This window comes from Ornithorhynchus anatinus, chromosome 18, assembly GCF_004115215.2.
Source record: "Ornithorhynchus anatinus isolate Pmale09 chromosome 18, mOrnAna1.pri.v4, whole genome shotgun sequence".
Lineage (NCBI taxonomy): Eukaryota > Metazoa > Chordata > Mammalia > Monotremata > Ornithorhynchidae > Ornithorhynchus > Ornithorhynchus anatinus.
The window spans coordinates 18308064-18328849 of record NC_041745.1 but is presented as its reverse complement, the minus strand read 5'-3'; the positions used below and the strand labels follow the sequence as shown (position 1 = coordinate 18328849).

At 52.5% G+C, this 20786-nt stretch overlaps 2 protein-coding genes across 4 annotated transcripts in view; one reads left to right on the top strand and one right to left on the bottom strand.

Moving 5' to 3' along the window:
* C18H20orf27 (chromosome 18 C20orf27 homolog) overlaps positions 1 to 18738 on the top strand; it is a 51395-nt gene extending 32657 nt beyond the window's left edge. For 2 of the 3 annotated variants that reach the window (XM_029083391.2, XM_029083390.2), the window contains exons 5-6: positions 8372 to 8494; positions 15022 to 18738. In XM_029083391.2, coding sequence (XP_028939224.1) covers positions 8372 to 8494; positions 15022 to 15122 — 224 coding nt within the window. In that variant the 3' untranslated portion in view covers positions 15123 to 18738. The remainder of the gene's footprint in view (positions 1 to 8371; positions 8495 to 15021) is intronic. The other variant, XM_029083392.1, reaches the window with a different exon arrangement.
* Positions 16472 to 20786, bottom strand: part of HSPA12B (heat shock protein family A (Hsp70) member 12B) — a 31106-nt gene continuing 26791 nt past the window's right edge. Inside the window, 8 exon segments of the mRNA XM_029083393.2 lie at positions 16472 to 18006; positions 18009 to 18060; positions 18062 to 18181; positions 18184 to 18464; positions 19112 to 19215; positions 19891 to 20149; positions 20363 to 20396; positions 20398 to 20470. Coding sequence (XP_028939226.1) covers positions 17813 to 18006; positions 18009 to 18060; positions 18062 to 18181; positions 18184 to 18464; positions 19112 to 19215; positions 19891 to 20149; positions 20363 to 20396; positions 20398 to 20470 — 1117 coding nt within the window. The 3' untranslated portion in view covers positions 16472 to 17812.

Genomic DNA, 20786 nt, shown 5'->3' with positions numbered 1-20786 from the left:
GGTCGTTTGTTACCACCCTCCCCATGGGGCCCCCAGGTTGGAGAGATCAGGGCAGCAGTTCCTGCCCACCCCACAGCCCGCAGCATCATCTCCCACGCATTTCCAGCCAGCCACCCTCATAGATGAGTAAGGTAGCATACACTTGCGCATGTAGGGTCACACACAGGTTGAGGACACTCATGCTGTGTGCACAAAAGAAGGCACACATGAACAGCATACACATGGAGACACAGTGTTGGCACATTCATTCATTTAATTGTATTTATTGAGCGCTTACTGTGTGCAGAGCACTGTATTAAATGCTTGGAATGTACAATTTGGCAACAGATAAAGACAATCCCTGCCCAACAACGGGCTCTCAGTCTAAAAGGGGGAGATAGCAAAACAAAACAAGTAATCAGGCGTCAATACCATCAAAAGAGATGAATAGAATCATAGATATATACACATCATTAAGAAAATAGAGTAATAAATAATTTATACAAATATTCACAAGTGCTGTGGGGAGGGGAAGGGGGTACAGCAGAGGGAGGGAGTAGGGGGAATGGGGAGGGGAGGAGGGGTAGAGGGAAAGGGAGGGCTCAGTCTGGGAAGGCCTCCTGGAGGGGGTGAGCTCTCAGTAGGGCTTTGAAGAGGGGAAGAGAGCACTCTGGGCTCTAACATGGCATAGTGGAAAGAGCATGGGCCTGGAAGTCAGAGGACCTGGGTTCTAATCCCAGCTCCGCCACTTGTCTGCTGTGGGTGGCCTTGGGTAAGTCACTTAACTTCTTTGTGCCTCAGTTACCTCATCTCTAAAATGGAGATTAACATTATAACATGTTATCTTCTTATCTCACTTCTTATCTTCCCACCCAAACCCTGTTCTCCTGCTCACTTTCCCATCATTGTTTAAGGCACCATCATCCTTCCTATCTCACAAGCCTGTAACCTTGGCACTGTCCTTGACTTCTCTCTCTTGTTCCATCCACATATTCAAGCCATCACTAAATCCTGTCAGTTCAACCTTCACGACATCGCTAAAATCCGCCCCTTCTGCTTTGTCCAAATTGCTACCACGTTAATGCAAGGACTTATCCTATCCCACCTTGATTATTGTATCAGCCTCCTTGCTGACCTCCCTGCCTTCTGTCTCTTCCCACTCCAGTCCATACTCCATTCTGCTGCCCGAATCATTTTCCTTCACAAATGTTCAGGCCATGTTTCCCCACTCCTCAAGAAACTCCAGTGGTTGCCCATCCACTTCCGCATCAAACAGAAATTCCTCACCATAGGCTTTAAAGCATTTAATCACCTTGTCCCCTCCTACCTCACCTCACTACTCTCCTTCTACAACCCAGCCTGCACACTTGGGTCCTCTCACTAACCTTCTCACTCGTACCTCGATCTCGTCCATCTCGCTGCAGACCTCTCGCCCACATCCTGTCTCTGGCCTGGAATACCCTCCCTGCTCATATCAGACAGATAACTGTTCTCCCCCACTTCAAAGCCTTATTGAAGGCACATCTCCTCCAAGAAGCCTTCCCTGACTAAGCCCTCTGCTCCTCTTCTCCCACTCTTACCTGCTCCTTCATTCATCCTCCCTCCCATCCACACAGCACATATGTATATATCTGTAATTTATTTATGTATCTATTTATATTAATGTCCGTCTCCCCTGTAAGCTCGTTGTGGGCAGAACATGTCTGTTATATTGTACTCTCCCAAGTGCTTAGTACAGTGCATTGCGCACATTAAGTGCTCAATAAATGCAATTGAATGAATGAATGTGGAACATGGACTGTATCCAACCTGATTACCTTGTATCTACTTCAGTGCTTAGTACTGTACTGTGCTTAGCACATAGTAAGTGCCTAACAAATACCACAATTATTATTATTATTATTAGTTTGCGATCCTAATGGCATTGGTAGGTGCTCTACCTTCTCTGTAGAGGTGCTTGGTCCCTCCCTGTGTGGCCCCTTCCCACCCTGACAGGGAGCGGGGAAGAGGGTGGGGTAGATAGTGAGTTGGTGGGGGGAACCCTTTGGGGAAGACCTGAGGGTCTGGCCTGGGAGCAACCACTTCCCCCATGGCTCCAGTGACCACGGCAACTTGGCCTCTGCCTGGGCTTCCCTCCAGCATCCCCAGACCACCTCTAGATCAGCCAGGGCAGGGCTACAAGTTTTCAGAATCCCCAGACTGGGAAAATGAGGAACTCCCACTTTCTCCTAGAACAGAGTCCTTTCCCATCCAGGGTCTTGCTTTATCTCCTTGTGCCTCTGGCAGAGAGAAGCAGTGTGGAATAGTGGAAAGAGCAGGGGCCTGGAAGTCAGGGGCTTGGGTTCTAATCCTGGCTCTACCTCTTGCCTACCGTGTGAACTTGGGGAAGTCACTTAACTCTTCTATGCCTCAGTTTCCTCATCTGCAAAAGGGGGGGTTCAGTGCCTATTTCCCTCCTCCTTACACTGTGAACCTCATGGGGAGAGAGACTGTGTCTGATCTGCTTATATTGTGTCTACCCCATGCTTACTATAGTGTCTGGTACATTGAAAGCTCTTAGCAGATTTGGCATGAATTATTAGGAAGGAGTAGAAGGAGGTGGATTTGGAGGGAGGGTAGGGTCGTTAACAATACTTTGAATTAGTTTACAGCACTTTTATTTTCCCAAGGAGCAAACACATCATATCTCATTTCGCCTTCACCACATCTCTGAGAAGAAGGGAGAAGTCGGGATTTTTCTTCCCGATTTACAAATGAGGAAACTGAGGCCCAGAGAGGTTAAGTTAGTTGCTGGAAGCCAGGGCGGAGCTGGAACTGGACCTTGCCCTCCAGATCCTCAGACCTGGGCTCTTTCCACTGAACTGTGCTGCCCGGGCTGAGCTAGGGAGGGTCCTGGCACTCAGGGAGTGGACTCCTCCGATTCCACTGCTGGCCATTGACTGCTGGCCATTGGGTGAGCTTGGGCAAGTAAGATAACCTCTCTGAGCCTCCCTGGATTTCCCCTGTGGAGGAGGAGGATTAAGGCTGATGATGGCCTCTACCTCTGCCTCCTTCCCAGAGATGCTGTGAAGGAGAAGGAGGCTGGGACGTGACTGTTGCCTTTCCAGCCAGGGTTTTAAAGGTTCTTCTCCTCTGTATGCCTCCGGCCCCCACAGTCTCCAGCCTCAGTCTCCCTTGTGGTCAAATGGGGTTCATTGGCTCACTCTCTCAGAAGAACTGGGTGCTATCTCATGCCCCAGTGAGACCCAGCTTTCTTCTCCTCCTCATCCCCGGCCCCTCCCGGCCTAGTGTCAGGGTTTTAGGTTTCTGTGGCTGAGTGGTGCTGGGGAAAGTAGCCAAATGTGCTTGGATGGCAGCTAGGGCTCTGCGTCTCCCCAGCCCGGGCAAGGGATCATTATACCTTCCAGCTGCTCAGCTCAATTGTCTAAGCACTTTGTACTTCCACAGTAGCCACCCTCACCACCCCCAACTCACTCTCTGGGGCCTGGCTTTTTCTCTCCTCCACCCTCCTGGACAGGATGGACAGTTAAGGCTCAGAGAAGGTCACCAATGTGCCTGCTTTCACACAGTACATCTGGGTCCAATCAGGTTCCCTGGGGCTTTGTCTTCTCCACTCCCAGCCTCACCGTCCTGTGGCCGGTGCATCTGACCTGGAGAGGAATGAACTGCATGGCAGGGGTTAAGGCTCGCAACAGTTGGGATTGAGGTTATTAATAATAATAATAATAATGTTGGTATTAAGCGCTTACTATGTGCAGAGCACTGTTCTAAGCGCTGGGGTAGATACAGGGTAATCAGGTTGTCCCACGTGAGGCTCACAGTCTTAATCCCCATTTTACAGATGAGGTAACTGAGGCACAGAGAAGTGAAGTGACTTGCCCAAAGTCACACAGCTGACAGGTGGCGGAGCTGGGATTAGAACCCATGACATCTGACTCCCAAGTCCAGGCTCTTTCCACTGAGCCATACTGCTTCCCCTGCTGCTTCACTCTCTGGGGCCTGGCTTTTTCTCCCCTCCACCCTCCTGGACAGGATGGACAGTTAAGGCTCAGAGAAGGTCACCAATGTGCCAGCTTTCACACAGTACATCTGGGTCCAATCAGCTTCCCTGGGGCTTTGTCTTCTCCACTCCCAGCCTCACCGTCCTGTGGCCGGTGGTTAGACTTGAAGGCAGGATTTTCCCAGAATGTCAGGGTGGGGACCAGCAAGCTGCTGAACCAGTCATCTCCCACCCTGTTTGTGAGGCAGGGAATGAAACTAGGTGATCTCCGAGGCCCGTTCCTGCCGAAGAGTCCAGGATTCAAAACAGTGAGGCCTGAGATGGATGGAATGGTTGTCACCTTAAATGAATAGCAATAGCTGACATTCTAGCTGAGTGGTCTGATTTGGTCTCCAGTTTTTCCTGCGCAGAGTGCTGTGGGAGGGACAGAGGGAGGAGGAGACATGGTCCCTGCCCTCCAGGGGCTGCCAGCCAGTCTGATGGGAGAAACACACATACGCATGCATACACGCATGCACACACACACTCTCTCTCTCTCTCTCTCTCTCTCTCTCTCTCTCTCTCTCTCTCTCTCTCTCTCTCTCTCTCACTGTATTGGATGTTTGGGGAGGGAAGGAGTTAGGAGGAGAAGACATGGTCCCTACCCTGAAGGGGTTGTCAGAGTGATTGGGGAGACAGGACAACCACAGGGGCACTGACACATAAAGCACAGGGAAGCAGCTGGAGCGCAGCTCATCTGTCAGAATTCAAGCACACTGACACAGTGCTCCCTACGGCCTTTGAGCCTGGAGTCTTGGAGAAACAGTGTGGTCTAGTGGATAGAGCACGGGCCTGGGAAATCAAAACAATCTGGGTTCTAATTGTGCTTTCTCCACTTGTCTGCTGTGTGACCTTGGGCAAGTCAGTTAACTTTTCTGTGCCTCAGTTACCTCATCTGAAAATGGCTAAAACTGTGAGCCCCATTTGGGACATGGGATATGTCCAAACTGATTAACTTGTATATACCCCAGCACTTTGTACAGTGCCTAGCACATAGTAAGTACTTAACAAATACCACTTTAAAAATAAATAAATAAATTTCTGCTACTCCCAAGGGTCCGAGCTTAGTCAGTGTCCCTGAGCCCAGCTGGCATCCTGAGCCTATCACCCCTGAGCAGCAGCTTTGAGGATGCCTGCCTCCGGCCTGAGAGGGCGAGAGGTGTTCGAGCGAAGGGCAGGTGGAGGGGTAGAAGGAAATCTGCGTTTGGAGAAGCTGGCGGGCAGTGGGGGCTGTGGGGAAGAAGCAGGGAAGTGTTTCTTGTTTCTTTGCCAAGGAACCTGCTTTCAGCCACTTGTATCAGTTTCAAGCTGCTATCGACTGGATTTCCAAAGTCTATTAACACAGTCCCATCCTGGGGTAACCAGAGAAGGGTCAGGGATTGACTTTCTCCATGGAGACCATTGATACCAGCTGGACCCCAATCTGGAGGTCTCCTGTGTCTTGGGATGGAGAAAGATAAGGTTGGTTTCAAATGAGCGCATGTCTGAGAAGTTGGCTGAGAGGGTATAGGACTGGAATTTACAGAACCAGGCAGTGGACCGACAGGGCAAACATGGAATTTTTGTTCTGCAAATTCCCCCTCTCCACCAGACGAGGGGCACCCACAGGAGCTGGAGGGAGGCAGTGTCAGAACAAACACAAGGATACACTGCTTCCCCCAGTGATGAGAAGCTGTTACATGAGAACCCTTGTTCCCAGGAAGATGAACACTGTCAATAGTATTTATTGAGCATTTACTCTGTAAGGGGCACTGTACCTTATACACGTGAGAGTGCAGCAAGTCCAGAGAGGTTTTGAGCAGATCCATGAATGAGTGGTTCATGTCAGGGATAGAGAGGGGAGAGTGAGAAGTGTTTGGTAGTCCATAATGGTTCACTGGAGGGAGAGTCAAGGATGGAGAGGGGAGTGTCATAGATGTTAAGTGGTCCCTACTGGCTCACTAGAGGGAGAGTCAGGGATGGAGAAGGGAGAGTCAGGGATGTTGGATGGTCTGGGCTGGGTCACTGGAGGGACAGCCAGGGGATAGGGATAGTCGCCATCCTGCCTGTGCTACTTGCCTGCTGTGTCTCCTTGGGCAAGTCACTTAACATTTTCTTTGCTTTAAAATGATATTTGTTTTCGTTACTATGTGCTAAGCACTGGGTTAGATACAAGCTAATCAGGTTGGACATGGTCTATAATCCTACGTGAGGCTTACAGTCTTAATCCCCATTTTACTGATGAGGTAACTGAGGCACAGAGAAGTGAAGTGACTTACCCAAGTTTAAACAGCAGAATAGTGGAGGAACCGGAAGTAGAACCCAGGTCCTTCTGACTTCCAGGCCCCTGCTCTATCCACTTGGCCACGACAGGGAATGGGTCTATCGACTCTGTTATATTGTACTCTCCCAAGTGCTTAGTACAGTGCTATGTACACAGGAAGCACTCAATAAATACCATTAATTTATTGTCCGCCTCTGGCTCTGGAATGCTTACCACAAATCTGTCCCCCTTAGCAGGTGGCTTCCTAAATCGAGCCATTCACCCTTGTGGTTCCTAGTGCGATGAGAGCCATCAAACACCAAAGGGGTGTTAGCGTCAGTCCTTGAGGACGGATGAGGGTTTTTAATATTTCAGTCAATCAATGGTATTTGTTGGGTGCTTATTATGTCAAAACAATGGACCAAGTGCTTGCAAAAATACAATATACCGAGTTGGAAGACGCTGTATTGTACTGATTATTTTTTATGGTATTTGTTAAACATTTTCTATGTGCCAGGCACTGTATTAAGCACTGGGGTAGATAATAATGATGGTATTTGTTAAGTGCTTACTAGATGCCCAAGCACTGTTCTAAGTGCTTGGGTAAATGCAAGGTAATCAGATTGTCCCACGTGGGGCTCACAGTCTTAATCCCCATTTTACAGATGAGGTAATTGAGGCCCAGAGAAGTTAAGTGACTTGCCCAAAGTCACACAGCTGATAAATGGCGGACCCGGCATTAGAAACCTCTGAGTCCCAAGCCCGTGCTCTTTCCAGTAAGCCATGCTGCTTCTCATACAAACTAATTGGGTTGGACTCAGTCCTTGTCCCACATGGAGCTCACAGTCATTAGTCCCCATTTTACAGACAAGGTAACAGAGGCTGGGAGAAGTTAACCCACAGTCACATGGCAGACAGTAGCAGAGCCAAGATTATCACTCGGGATCTTCTGACTCCCAGGCCTGTGCTCTAACCATTAGGCCATGCTGCTTCTCTTATATTTGAATTTAGTACCTGCAGCATAGGAACCATCTCATTTGAGGTAGGCCCACCTGGCCCAACGTGTTAGGTGCAGGTTACCCCCATCGGGGGACACTGGCAGAGTCTGAGGCAGCTGGTATTGGGTCGTTCATCGTGCGTGTCCTGCAGGAAAGGAGGCTGCTGTCGGCGTGTGATGGGTTCCCCTTGTCCAGGCTGTGCTTCATCTCGCCTGGGTTCACGTCCTGCAGGGTTGGTAGTCCCCGTGGATGGGTTCCTTCTGATTCCTCTGCTTGTTGAAAATATTTTTGCTTTAGGACATCATCAGGGAATGAGAGCAAGGAAAGTACTTTGTGCTTCTCTCGAGTTTCCCAAATGCTTAGTTCAATGCACCGCACTCACCAGGTATACTCAGTAAATACTGTTACTACTCCCATCCCTGCCCTTCCCCTGGAGCTGGCTCTGGCCCATTCCTGCTCCACCAGTGCCTGAGGGTCGGGCCTGAAGTATGTCTTGCTCAACTGGAGCCTGGGGTTTGGAAGAGGCCATGTTCTGCTGTGTGGCAGGAAGCTCACGTGCAAACCCCCCCCCAACCCCCCACTGCCTCCTTGGCCCCTGGGGGTCCCTAGACCATACTGTAGGAGAAGAGACTTTCTGAGCCAAATCACCATCCTCTCCACATCCTTCTGACCTGGGTCTCTCTGGACCACCCCCTCCCTCCTCCAAGTAGCTTTTCTAGGTTTATCAGCTGCTAAATGATGCACCTATAGAATAGGAATTGGGTGACTAAAGTGGGGTCTTCCTAGCTCTCCAACTGGCTGCTGGGGTCCACTTAGGAAGAAAGCGAAGCGTCCCCAACGAATCAGTCCCACAGTGAGGACTTAGACTGCTCTCCATTGGCATCGGAGCTGGGGATCTTCTCAACAACTTAACAGGCTGAGCACACCCGGAAACCATTTGCAGGCCTTGTTGGAGTCCATGCCATAACATGTGTAGAGAGGTTTGGTCATTGGTGATGTTTTGCCCTTGCAGGACGCTGGCCTGGGGTGGGCCCCCAGACTCCTGGCCTGGGTAGGGGTTTTCCAGGAAGGGCAGGCCCCCTGAGCTGAGGCATGACTCCCTTCCTGTCACAGGCTACAGTGTGAAATGTGAGTACATCGCCCACAAGGAGGGTGTCCTGAAGGAGGAGATGGTATTGTCCAGTGAGACCCATGACAGTTCCTGCGTCAAAGTGGTCGTCCAGGCCCGAGTCATGGGTGAGTGGGGGGTTGGAGATGGGGAGGGGAAGAGGCTGGGATAGTCCAAATCTGGTTCATGGATGAATGAGGGGCTGGAGAAAGGGAGGGGAGGAGGATGGGATGGTCCAGGGTCACGGGTAAGGGGGGGAGGGTTGTGCTGTGGGAGCTGGGGTCAGGGGGAGGGTGGGACTAGCTGATGGGAGATTGCCTGGCCTACTTAAGAGCATGCACACTGTGATGAGAAACCCCAACAGGAACTGGGCGAGGCTGGCACCCGGCCACATCCCCTGCTCCCCCCTTCCTCGTTTCCCCAGAAAGCAGTCTCGAGGTCTTTGGCCTGCCATGTCTTCCGTATCTCCCTTCCATTCCATCCCTGAACTCCTTTCATCTTTCCCACACTGCCACCCTCCCCTTCTGTTCACCTGACCTGACCTCTACTCTTCCTCCATTAAGCCAAAAGCTCAGGGGCAGGAAAGATTCCTGCACCTTTTGGATGTGCACTGGAACATTTTTTTGTGTGTGTGGTATTTGGCCAAGCACTTACTCTGTGCCAAATACTGTGCTAAGCACTGGGATGGATAATAATATAATAATAATTAGAGTACTTATTAAGCACTGACTATATACCAAGCACTATACTAAGCACTGGGGAAGATACAAGATCATCAGGTTGGACAGTCCCACATGTGGTTCAGAGTCTAAGTAGGAGGGAGAACAGGGAATGACTATCCATATAAATTCTGTATCATAAATTACTTATTTTAATATTGGTTTCTCCCTGTAGACTGTTAGCTCAAGGGCAGGGAGCGAATCTGCCTGCTCTGTAGTATCGTACTCTCCCAAGCACAGTGCTCTGCACAGAGCAAGTGCTCTATAAATATCTCTGATGATAATGATTTGACAGATGAGAGGAAATTGAGGCCCAGCGAAATTAAGAGATTTGCCCGAACTCACACAGCAGGCAAGTTACAGAGCTGGGATTAGAACCCAGATCCTCAGGGCCAGGCTGTTGGCACTAGGCCACGCTGGATCCTAGGTAACTGTGTCGGACTATCCTAGGTAACTGTGTTGGACACAGTCCCTACCCCACAGGGGATGCACAGTCTAATGGGGAAGGACCCTTCCACCCTCTTCACCCCCACAGGGGAATGACTCCCTGGGCCTCAGTTCTATTTGAGATGTGTCGCTATCTTGGCATTCTCCATCTACCACCACTCACCCCGGACCCCCAGGTGTCACTGTTGGCTGATGGAACTCCTGAGGTCACAGCATACATCCCCTGACATCAGAGTGGAGCAGGACAGCATCGTGTTCTGTTTTCTAATCCCTGTCTCCTGATGTGGTAAGTGGGAGGCTAGTTTGGAGAAGCAAGGAAACCTCTCCATTATACATTTGGGGAAATAGAGAACCAGAGAGCTGAAGCAACTTGCTCAGGGTCAGTCAGCCAGCACTCAGTCATTCAATCAATGATCTTTATTGAGGACTTACCGTGTGCAGAGCACTGTACTGAGTACTTGGGAAAATACAGCAGTTAGTAGACATGATTTCTGCCCATCAGGAGTTTACTGTCTAGAGAGCAAGACATATATTAAAATGTTAAGGATCTGTATATAAGTGCTGTGGGACTGAGAGTGGGGTGAGTATCAAGTGCTTAAAGGTTGATGCAGAAGGGACAGGAAATAGAGAAATGAAGGCTTAGTCCGGGAAGGACTAAGATGTGAAGATGCGATTTTAATAAGTCTTGGAAGGTGCGGAGAATAATGATCTGTTTTTTATGGAGCGGGAGGATGTTACAGGCCCAAGGGAGGATGTAGGCAAGTGGTCGGGAGTGAGATAGACGAGATTGAGGTATGGTGATAGGTTGGCATTGGAGGAGAAAAGCGTTTGGGCTGGGTTGTAGTAGGAAGTCAAAGAGGAAAGATAGGAGGGGATTGAGTGCTTTAAAGCTGGTGGGTGGTAAGGAGTTCCAGTTTGATGTGGAGATGGTTGGTCAACCACTGGAGGTTTATGAGGAGTGGGGAGATGTGAACTGAATTGTTTTTAGAAAAGTGATCTGGGCAGCAAAGTATGAACTGGAGTGGGGAGAGGCGGGGAGGTCAATGAGAAGGTTGATGCAGAGAAGCAGGTGGTTCAGTGGAAAGAGCCCGGGCTTGGGAGTCAGAGGTCATGGGTTTGAATCCAAGCTCTGCCACTTGTCATTTGTGTGACTGTGGGCAAGTCACTTAACTTCTCTGTGCCTCAGTTACCTCATCTGTAAAATGGGGATGAAGCCTGTGAGCCTCACATGGGACAACCTGATTACCCTGTTTCTACCCCAACGCTTAGAACGGTGCTTTGCACATAGTAGGCGATTAACAAATACCAACATTATTCTTATTATTATTCTTATTATTTTTATGCAGTAGTCAAGGCGGGATAGGATAAGTGCTTGGATTAATGAGGTAGTTTGGATGGAGAGGAATGGGCAGATTTTAGTGTTGTTGTGAAGGTAGAACCGACAGAATTTGGTGACAGATTGATTACGTGGGTTGAATGCGACATATGAGTCGAAGGCAATGCCAAGGTTATGGACTTTGGAGGTAGGGAGGATAGTGGTATGAGAAAAAAAGACATGGGGCAGACGGGGTATGGGTGGGAAGATGTCTTGGGCGGCAGAGCAGGGAGTGGAATCTAGTGGATTGGGCAGCCAGATCAGCACATGGATTTCTAAGCTGCTAGGGAATGTCAAAAGCCCCTTTCCCACGGGGGTGGGGTGGGGAGGGAAGGAGGAGGAGGAGGGAAGGAGGAGGGAGGTGAACCAGATGCCACTGCAGGGTGGCCCTTCTGGTTCTGCCGCTGGTGGAAGTTCTCCCAATGCATGAGTGACAGCTGGTGGATTTCGAGGTGATTATCTCTGTTGGGGCTCCATTTTTAGAATGGGCCTGGGTTTGCATACCCCATGGGGCTGAATGAGCCCCTGGGTCACTCATTCATTCAGTAGTATTTATTGAGAGCTTACTATGTGCAGAGCACTGTACTAAGCTTGGAATGTACAATTCGGCAACAGATCCCTGCCCAGTAGCGGGCTCACAGTCTAAATGGGGGAGACAGACAGCAAAGCAAAACAAGACAACATCATCAAGATAAACAGAATCATGGAGATATACACCTCATTAACAAAATAAATAGGGTAATAAATAATATATACAAATAAGCACAGTGCGGAGGGGAGGGGAAGGGGGAAGAGTGGAGGAAAAGGGGGGCTCAGTCTGGGAAGGCTTCCTGGAGGAGGTGAGCTCTCAGTAGGGTTTTGAAGAGAGGAAGAGAGTTAGTTTGGCAGATGTGAGGAGGGAGGGCATTCCAGGACAGCGGTAGGACGCGGGCCAGGGGTCAAGGGCGGGACAGGCACAAACGGGGGACCATGAGGAGGTGAAGAGGTGAGCAGCAGAGGAGCGGAGTGCACGGGGTGGGCAGTAGAAAGAGAGAAGGGAGGAGAGGTAGGAGGGGGCTAAGTGATGGAGAGCTTTTGAAGCCAAGAGTGAGGAGTTTTTGTTTCTTGCAAAGGTTGATAGGCGACCACTGGGGGTTTTTGAGGAGGGGAGTGACATGCCCAGAGCGTTTCTGAAGGAAGATGATCCAAGCAGCGGAATGAAGAATAGACTGGAGTGGGGAGAGACAGGAGGAAGGGATATCAGAGAGGAGACTGACACAATAATCCAGTCAGGATATTATGAGAGCTTGTACCAGCACGATAGCAGTTCGGATGGAGAGGAAAGGGCGGTCTTGGCGATATAGTGAAGGTGAGACCGGCAGGTGTTGGTGATGGATTGGATGTGTGGGGTGAATGAGAGAACAGAGTCAAGGATGACACCAAGCTTGCGGGCCTGTGAGACGGGAAGGATGGTCATGTTGTCCACAGTGACAGGGAAGTCAGGGAGAGGACAGCGTTTGGGAGGGAAGATGAGCTAAGTTTTAGACATGTCCTCACTCAGAGCAAGAGGTGGGTTAGAGGCTGGGGAGAGGAGAAAAGCAAGCTAAGGGTGATCCTCAGTCTGAACCTCCAAGCCTCTGATAATTGATAGTGGTATTTACTGAATGCTTACTATATGCGTAGCTCTGTGCCTAGGAGAGTACAATATAACAGAGTTCCTTTGCCCATATTGAGCTTACAGCTTAAAGGGGGTGTCAGACAATATAAATAAATGACTTATAGAAATATATAGAACTGCTGTGGGGCCGAGAGTGGGGTGAATACGGCAAGCCAAAGGGTTCAGGTCCAAGTGCCCAGATGACACAGAAGGGAGAGGGAGTCGGGCAAAAGAGAGCTTAATCGAGGAAGGCCTCTTGGAGGACTTGAGCTTAATTGGGTTTTGAAGGTGGGGTGAGTGGTGGTGGCGTATATGAAGGGGGAAGAATTCCCCCAACAGAGGGAGGACTTGGGAAAGGGGCCGGTAGCAAGATAGATAAGATTGAGGCACAGTGAGCAAGTTGGTGCTAGAGGAGCCAAGTGTGCAGGCTGGTCTGTAGTAGATCAGTGAGATAAGGTAGGAGGGGGTGATCTGCAATGAGTACTTTAAAGCTGATGGTAAGGAGTTTCTGTTTGATGTGGAGGCAGATGGGCAACCACTGGAGGTTCTTGAGAAGTGGGGAAATGTGGACTGAACCGTTGGTAACTAAAATGATCCTGGCAGCAGAGTATAGACTGGAGTGGGGAGAGACAGGAGGCAGGGAGTTCAGCAGTGAGGGGGATTGGTCAAGGTGGGATAGGATAAATGTGTGGATCAGTTTAGAGGCAGTTTGAATGGAGAGGAAAGGGAAGATTTTAGTGATATTGTGAAAGTAGAACTGACAGGATTTGGTGACATTGAATATGTGGGTTGAAAGAGAGAAGAGTCGAGAGTAATGCCCAGGTTAGATGGAAAGATTAGTGGTATTGTCTACAGTGATGGGAAAGACAGCAGGAGGACAGGGTTTGGGTGGGAAGATAAGGAGTTCATTCACTTGTATTTATTGAGCGCTTACCGTGTGCAAAGCACTGTACAAAGCACTTGGAAAGTACCATTCAGCAACAGAGAGACAGTCCCTGTTTTGGACATGTTTAGTTTGGAGAAGCAGCGTGGCTCAGTGGAAAGAGCCTGGGCTTTGGAGTCAGAGGTCATGAGTTCGACTCCCGGCTGTGCCCCTTGGTAGCTGTGTGACTGTGGGCAAGTCACTTAACTTCTCTGTGCCTCAGTTCCCTCATCTGTAAAATGGGGATTAAAACTGTGTGAGCCCCACGTGGGATAACCTGATTACCCTGTATCTCCCCCAGCGCTTAGAACAGTGCTCGGCACCTAGTAAGCGCTTAACAAATACCAACATTTATTTATTTAGTTTGAGGTGTCATCGGGACATCCAGGTAGAGATGTTCTGAAGGCAGGAAGAAATGCGAGACTGCAGAGGAGGAGAGAGATCCGGGCTGGAGAGGTAGATTTGGGAATCATCTGCATAGCGATAGTAGTTGAAGGCTTGAGAGCAAATGAATGTAGATGAAGAATAGAAGATGCAGAACTGAGCCTTGAAGGACTCCCACTGTCAGAGGGTGGGAGGCAGAGGAGGAGCCAGCAAAAGCGATTGAGAAGGAGCAGCCAGAGAAATAGGAGAACCAAGAGAGGACAGCATCAGTGAAGCCAAGGTTGGCTAATGTTTCCATGGGGAAGGGGGTGGCTGACAGGGTCGAAGGCAGCTGAGAGGTCAAGGAGGATTAGGATAGAGTAGGTGCCGTCAGATTTGGTGAGAAGGTCACTGGTGACCTTAAAGAGGGCTAAATAAGCAGTCACTGCTAAATAAACATTTATTTTGAGGAGTGTGCTCCCTGTCCTGTTTTGGGAGGTGCCCTTTCTCCCCCTCCCACTTCCCTCACCCCCATCCCCTGTGGAGTGGGGTAGCTCTGTACAGTGCACAGAGCTAGAGGAAGAAGGAACACACCCAGGCACCTAGCAAGGCTTAGCTGGTGCCGACAGGCTGCCCACGGTCCCAGCCTGCCTTATTTCTGGCCCTCCTCCCTCTCCCCAATTACTCCTGGCCCCCACTGCTGCCCCAGATGGGGCTCAAGATTCTGCATAGCTTAGGAGAAAGAGCGTGGGCCTGGGAGTCAAGATGACCCGGGTTCTGATGCCGGCTTTGCCACTTGCCTGCTGTGTGGCTGTGGGCAAATCACTTCACTTCTCTGGCCTCAGTTTCCTCATCTGTAACATGGGGGTTCAATCACTGTTGGCCGTCTTACTTAGACCGTGAACCCCCGTGAGACTGGGACGGTGTCTAATCTGATTGTATCTGCCCCAGCTCGTGGCACATAGTAAGCACCTAACAAATACCACACTTACCATTGTATTGTCCCATACCCAGCTCTCCACCCTCACCAGGCAAGAGGATAATCAAGAGGTAATTTGAAAAAATGATCTGTCAGGGGGCAAGTCTCCCCCCAGGCTGGCTAGAGTTCCTGGGGATGGGGGGAGTGGAGGGGGCATGCTCCCCCTGCACCCTGTGGACTGAGTAGGGGCGGGTGGCGGGGCTATGTGTTGCAGACCGTCACCACGGCACTCCGATGCTCCTGGAGGGTGTGCGCTGTGTTGGGGCCGAGCTGGAGTACGATTCGGAGCAGAGCGACTGGCACGGCTTTGATTAGCCCCTGAACCCTGCCTGCTGCAGTCCCCCTGACCTACCCCACTAAGCTGCTTGGGTGTCCTGTGTCCCCACACGAGGGGGCGGGGGACTGGGGTGGAAGTCACGCAGACTTTCCCTGGGAGAACATCGAGGGCCAGGCCAGGCTGGAGGGGCACTGTCATCTTCATCTTTACAGCCTTAAAACACATGGTGTCCCCTTCTCTCCTCCCCTATAGGTGTCCATGTAGCCCCATCCCCGCACTGGCTTACAGCTGCCCACGGCACCCCCAGATTTGGCCATGGAGGCAGGGAGAGGCTGGCATGGTGTCCTCCCCACTCTTTCCACCCAGCACTGATGCCCGGTGTCCACCCTGTCCCCTCTCCCTCCCCACCCCTCAAACCAACACCAATGCCTCGTCCCCTCTTTCTGGCTTGGGAGGCTGAACCGGCCACCTGATTCTCCCAGGCCTTAAGATGGCCTTAGCTTTGTTCGCCTCTTGGTGCCTCGGTATAATCTGCCTGTCTGTTCAGAGACTACTCTCTGCAGCTCTAGGTGGAGGTAGCGGGGGAAGAATCCCGCCCCCCCCCCCCCCCGCGCCCTCACCCCCTTAGGCTCCCTGCTTCCATTATGCCAGTCTGTCCCCTTGTCCAAAGCTATAGTGTGGCTTGGGATGGGGCCTCGGGGGCCCAGGCTTTGGTCCAACTGACTGCATTGCTACAGCTGCCCCTGCTGCCTCTTCCAATTTTGGCCTCTGGCTGTGTCCCCTGCCCTGGCCATCCAGCCTTCCTCCCCTCCCCCCTGCCCTCCCCCCACAAGATGATGGCAAACTGCCTGGGGGGATAGTGGGGTGTGGGGGTTGGCGGCTAGGGTAGCTACTTGCGTGCCTCTGTCTCTTTTTGGATGTGGGTCTGTGTATTGGCCGTCCTGTGTTTTTCTTTTTTTTTTTTTTTTTTTTAGAGTAACATTTGGCAAAGCCAAAAGGAAATTAAAGTTGTGTTGGTAGGGGCCACTCACATCCAGCCCTTAGGCCCTTTGTTCCTTTTGGGGGCAGGGGCCAGGGACAGGCACAGGGGTTGGTTGGAGGGCTTCTGAGCTCTAGCTTTAAACACCCAGCCTCCCCACCCTGAATTCTAGGGTTCTAGGTGCCCTGTTGTTCTAGAGCAGGGGACCCTAGATGAGGGTTGGCCAGGCCCCGCCGTGGTGGACTTTGGTATTCTAGACTGGCACGACCCAGCACAAAACCCATGGGCTCAGCATCCCATTGACCGGTCCCCAGCCCAGACCTTCACCCGATGCCCAGGAGGACCGCTCCGCCCACCTGTTCCCATCACTCGTGAGGCACCAGGACGCCTGGGGCCTTGGCCCCGCCCTTGTAGCATACAAGATTTTATTGATAACTTGCAGAAGTTTGGCAGCTCATGCCTCCCCTGGAGGGCGTCACACTGACCAGTCTGAGGACAGTTTCCACCCCCTTGTGTCACCCCAGGCCGCTTTTGCTGACCCCCGCTTGGGACTGGGAGCCAGAGCTTGGTCCTTCTCACTCACAGCAGCACAACTCTCCACTCCAGTTGCACACTCCTGTCATAAGTCGGGTCCATCTGCCTTCCAGATCTGGAGTCCCAGAGTCCTGTGCACCTGGAGTGGATGAGAGTCAAAATTCTCCAGGGGTCACCTCATCCAGGCCCCTTCCTCCAGCCAGGGCTACCCCTAATCTGTCCTCCAAAGGTTAGCCTCCTTCTCCAAATCACCTGCATGATTCCTCCTCTGGCTCTGCCCTCAATTCCTCTCACTGCAGATGGAGGGCCCCCCTCTGCATCATGTGTGGCTTCTGGGTCCACTCATAGTTTACTTTCCCTCTCCTTTCTTCCGAGACTCAAATTGACCTCTTGGCCTGCTCCCTATCTCTGCCAGGTGGGGCTTAGTTGAGCTCCTCCAACCCTCTCACTCCCACCCTCTGAGCTGGGGCCCCCGTGCTATATTCTGGCACTCCCACTGTGTCCTCGCTCCTGCTCTCTGCCTCCTCCCCACCCCTGCAATTTATAGTATAAAAATAAAAATTTGAGTTCAATTCCTCCCTTCTTCGCCCTCCTCCCCAAAATATAGAGATACGGGAGGTAGAGGAGCAGGGCTGACCTGGGGGAGGGAATTAGATTGGCCCTTGAGGGCTCTTCTCTCTCATTCCTTCCCTCTTACTCTATCCCAGGGTAGCCATACCTACAGCTTCTATCCCATTCCCCTTAGCCGTGGTGCTTTTGGCCTTGGCCTTGGCCCTAGGGTTGCCCACCGAACAACTGGTTCTCAGCCAGAAGTTTGGGGATGCTGGGGCTGCTTAGTGGAAGGAGGTGGGGGACCCCCAGCTTTAAGCCTTCCTGAGGGGCAGGTGGGCATGGCCAGGGCTGGCCGGGAGTATGGCCCTGTTCAAGTCAACAGCCCCGAGTTCAGGCTGGGAACCTGCTGAGCTCCTCTAGCTCCCATTTTAGGGGATTCTACGAGTGGGCTGAACCAGAGGGCTCCTTCCTTGCCCCTGTGGGGAAGCCGGGTCCCAGGCCCCAAGGCTGCCCTGCTCCGGGGACTGGTGGTCTGTCAATCTCCCCCACATCTCTCTGTCCTGAGAGCTCTGGGCCAGGCAGGAGTGGGAGGAGGCTGTGGGTCTAATAGGGGTCTCTGGGGATCCAGGGCCAGCGGCGCCATGAGGGAGAGGGCTCGGGGTTCTAGTTGGAGAGAAAATCTATGGCAGCCCGGACGGTGCGAGAGGTGCTGACGTCCACGGCTGTGACCTTGATCTCGGTGTCGCCGAACTGCATGGAGGCCCGGATCTCACGGCGGCTGGGAGTCCCAGGGGTCCCTTCATGTTGCTCTGGGGCTAGCTCCAGGCTGATGGCACCACACTTGCGGACGCCAGGTCCGTGATGTAGCTGACGTCTTCAGCCGCACAGCAGTAGACATTGATGACGATCTTCCCTCTGGCCAGGCCGGGCCGGACAGTAGCTACGCCGGACCAGCCTCACCTAGGGCACGGACTGGTCCATGGACACAAACTTCTCGAAGACGTCAGTGCACCAGCTCTTGCCCTCTTTGACCCAGCAGCTTGTCGCGTGGGGTGGCGGCCCGGCACGAACTTGTTGAGGACACCAACGCCGTAGGTGAGCGGGGAACGGCGCACGCGGACCACGCCAGGGTCTAGCCCAAACAGCACAGCCCCCTTGAGGATGGTCAGCCCCACATCCTGCGGGATGATGACCCGGCAGCCCCGGCCCCCGAAGGCGGCCTGCACCGCCCTCTGCAGCATAGCTGACTCGGCAAAACCTCCGACCAGGAACAGGAACCGGACACCTTGTACCTCGGGGCGATGCATCAGCTTGTCTGCAGGAGGTTGGGGGGAAAGGGACATGGTCAGCGCCTGATGGCAAGGGTCCCATGCCATGATGGTCCAGCCTCCCCCTTCAGGTGGCCGAACCAGGATGGGTCCTTCTGCGGCTAGTGGGCCTGGAGAGATACCAGGCATCGGGGAAGCTCCTGTGTCGCGTGGCCCACTTGTTCCACATCCCCAATTTGGAAGTGAAGACTGTTCAGGACACATTCCACTTGAGAGTGTATTCCCAGGGCTTTGAGAGTCATAAAAGCACCTGGCCTGACATGCCAAAGAGCCCTCGCTGGAAGAATAAGCCCCTCTCCAGCATCCAGGGTCACAGGGAGTGGACCCCATGTCGCTTGACTAAGCTTTCACTATTCTGTGGTCCCATCATTTCTAGCCACTCCCCCATGTCCTAGCCCTGCCCCTATATTCTAGGCCCACCCCTACTCCACCAAAACCTGCCCCCAGTTTTGAGCCCTGCCCAGGAACAGTCCACAGTCAAGGTCTAGGCCACAGGAATCAATCCTCTTTTCCTAGCCCTCAGATCTGGTGGGTCTCTAGGATCCTGCAGCTTAATCTGCCATGACCCCATGACCTTGGCCCCTGCCCCACCTCTTGCCTGGCCTGTGCCAGATCCCATCCCCGCTGGGCTCACCGATGTGCTGGATGATCTGGCTGACGGTGGGCTGGAAGAGCTCATGCATGGCCTCGCTGGACAGGCGCAGCATCCCCTGGGAGGACCACGTCACAAAGTTCACACTGTGGGAGGGATGCCCAGTTGGATGGGGTGGGGGGCACCGTCTTGGCCGGTGAGATTGGTGATGGCAGCTTCCTCCCCATGCTGGCTTCATATCCCTGCTGGCTGGAGAGCTCAGTTCCCCCCTCCCCCGCCTCAATCATAATGAGCATTTACTGTGTGCAGAGTACTGTACTAAGCACTTGGAAGAGTATAATATAGTAGAGTTGGTAGGACATAATTCCCTGTCCATAAAGGAGCCACCTTTTTCCTTCCCAGCTGCTTCCCCCTAAAAAGAGATCATCTCTTCCAGCTCCCTGCCCTCGGTACAATCATCCTGCTACATTACTCTGTCAATACACTCTCATCTGCTCTGTCTTCTTTGGGCCCATTCTCCGTGCCCCCCCGTCCCTCTCAATCAAGCAAGGCCCAGGCATGCTGCCCTCCCATGCCCCCCTCCCCCCAGCATCCAGAAAGGCCCCAGGCATCCTGCCCTCCCACTCCCCACCCCCCCCAACATCCAGAAAGGCCCTAGGTGCCCCATCCTCCATTCCCCCCATTACATATCCAGCAAGGCCCAGGCATCCTGACCCCACTCCCTTCACCTCACTCTCCCTTCCTGTCCTGGGTCCAGCAAAATCCCAGACATCCTTCCCCCAGCAAGACCCCAGAGGTCCCACCTGCCCCACCCCCATCACCTGCTCCTGCGCAGGGCTGTCTCCACGTTGTGGCCACGGTGCTTGCGGTAGAAGTCAATGAAGGAGAAGGGCAGGGAGATGTTGAGGGGGTTGGTGCGGTGTGGGCCAGCTGTGCGCTTTGCGGGACTTCGAAGCGATGTCAGGTCCACCCAGCTGGCTGGCCGCTTGGCCTGAATGTGGCTATGCAAGTCCGCCCCCAAAAATCCGCACAGCAGCTGCTCGAAGGCCAGATCCACACCCACTGCCCCGTATGGACCGCCTGGAGTGGGAGGGAGCGGTGCTATAACACGGTCCCCAGTGTAGGGCGAGAGAGGGTGTGAGGGGTGCAGCCCAGGGGAGAGGACTCGGTGGTCCACCAGGGGCAGCTTCTGACCAGCCCTGGGAAAATGGGTGGGAGGCAGGCAACCAGGGGGCACCCTGTGGGCAGGGGGCACACTTCCCGGGAGGAGAGCAGGGGGCTCTTTGGCTCTACCTGATGCTTTGTACAGCTCTTTGAGGGTCCCCCTGTGGCTGCTCAATCTGGTGCACGGTCAGGTCCACTGTGCCACCCCCACAGGTCGGCCACGATGTAGCGGGTCCCCTGACCGGGGGTGAGGGGAAGGGGTCACTTTGGCTGAAACTTCTCCCCAATTCTGCACCCCCATTCATCTTTCCAGGGGGGCAGTCAACACAGGGTGGGATATTGGGAAGCGGGTCCACACGTGCAAATATACTCATACCAGATACACAACATGCACACACATGCCTTCTGCAAGATCCCAGACAAAACTAGACACTTATACCTAGACTCATTCCTGCTTCCATAAACAGCCACACATCCACACACACATACACTCATGTACACCACACACTCACTAGGAGCTCAACTCAGTCTCATGGACCAGTCCTACCTCAGA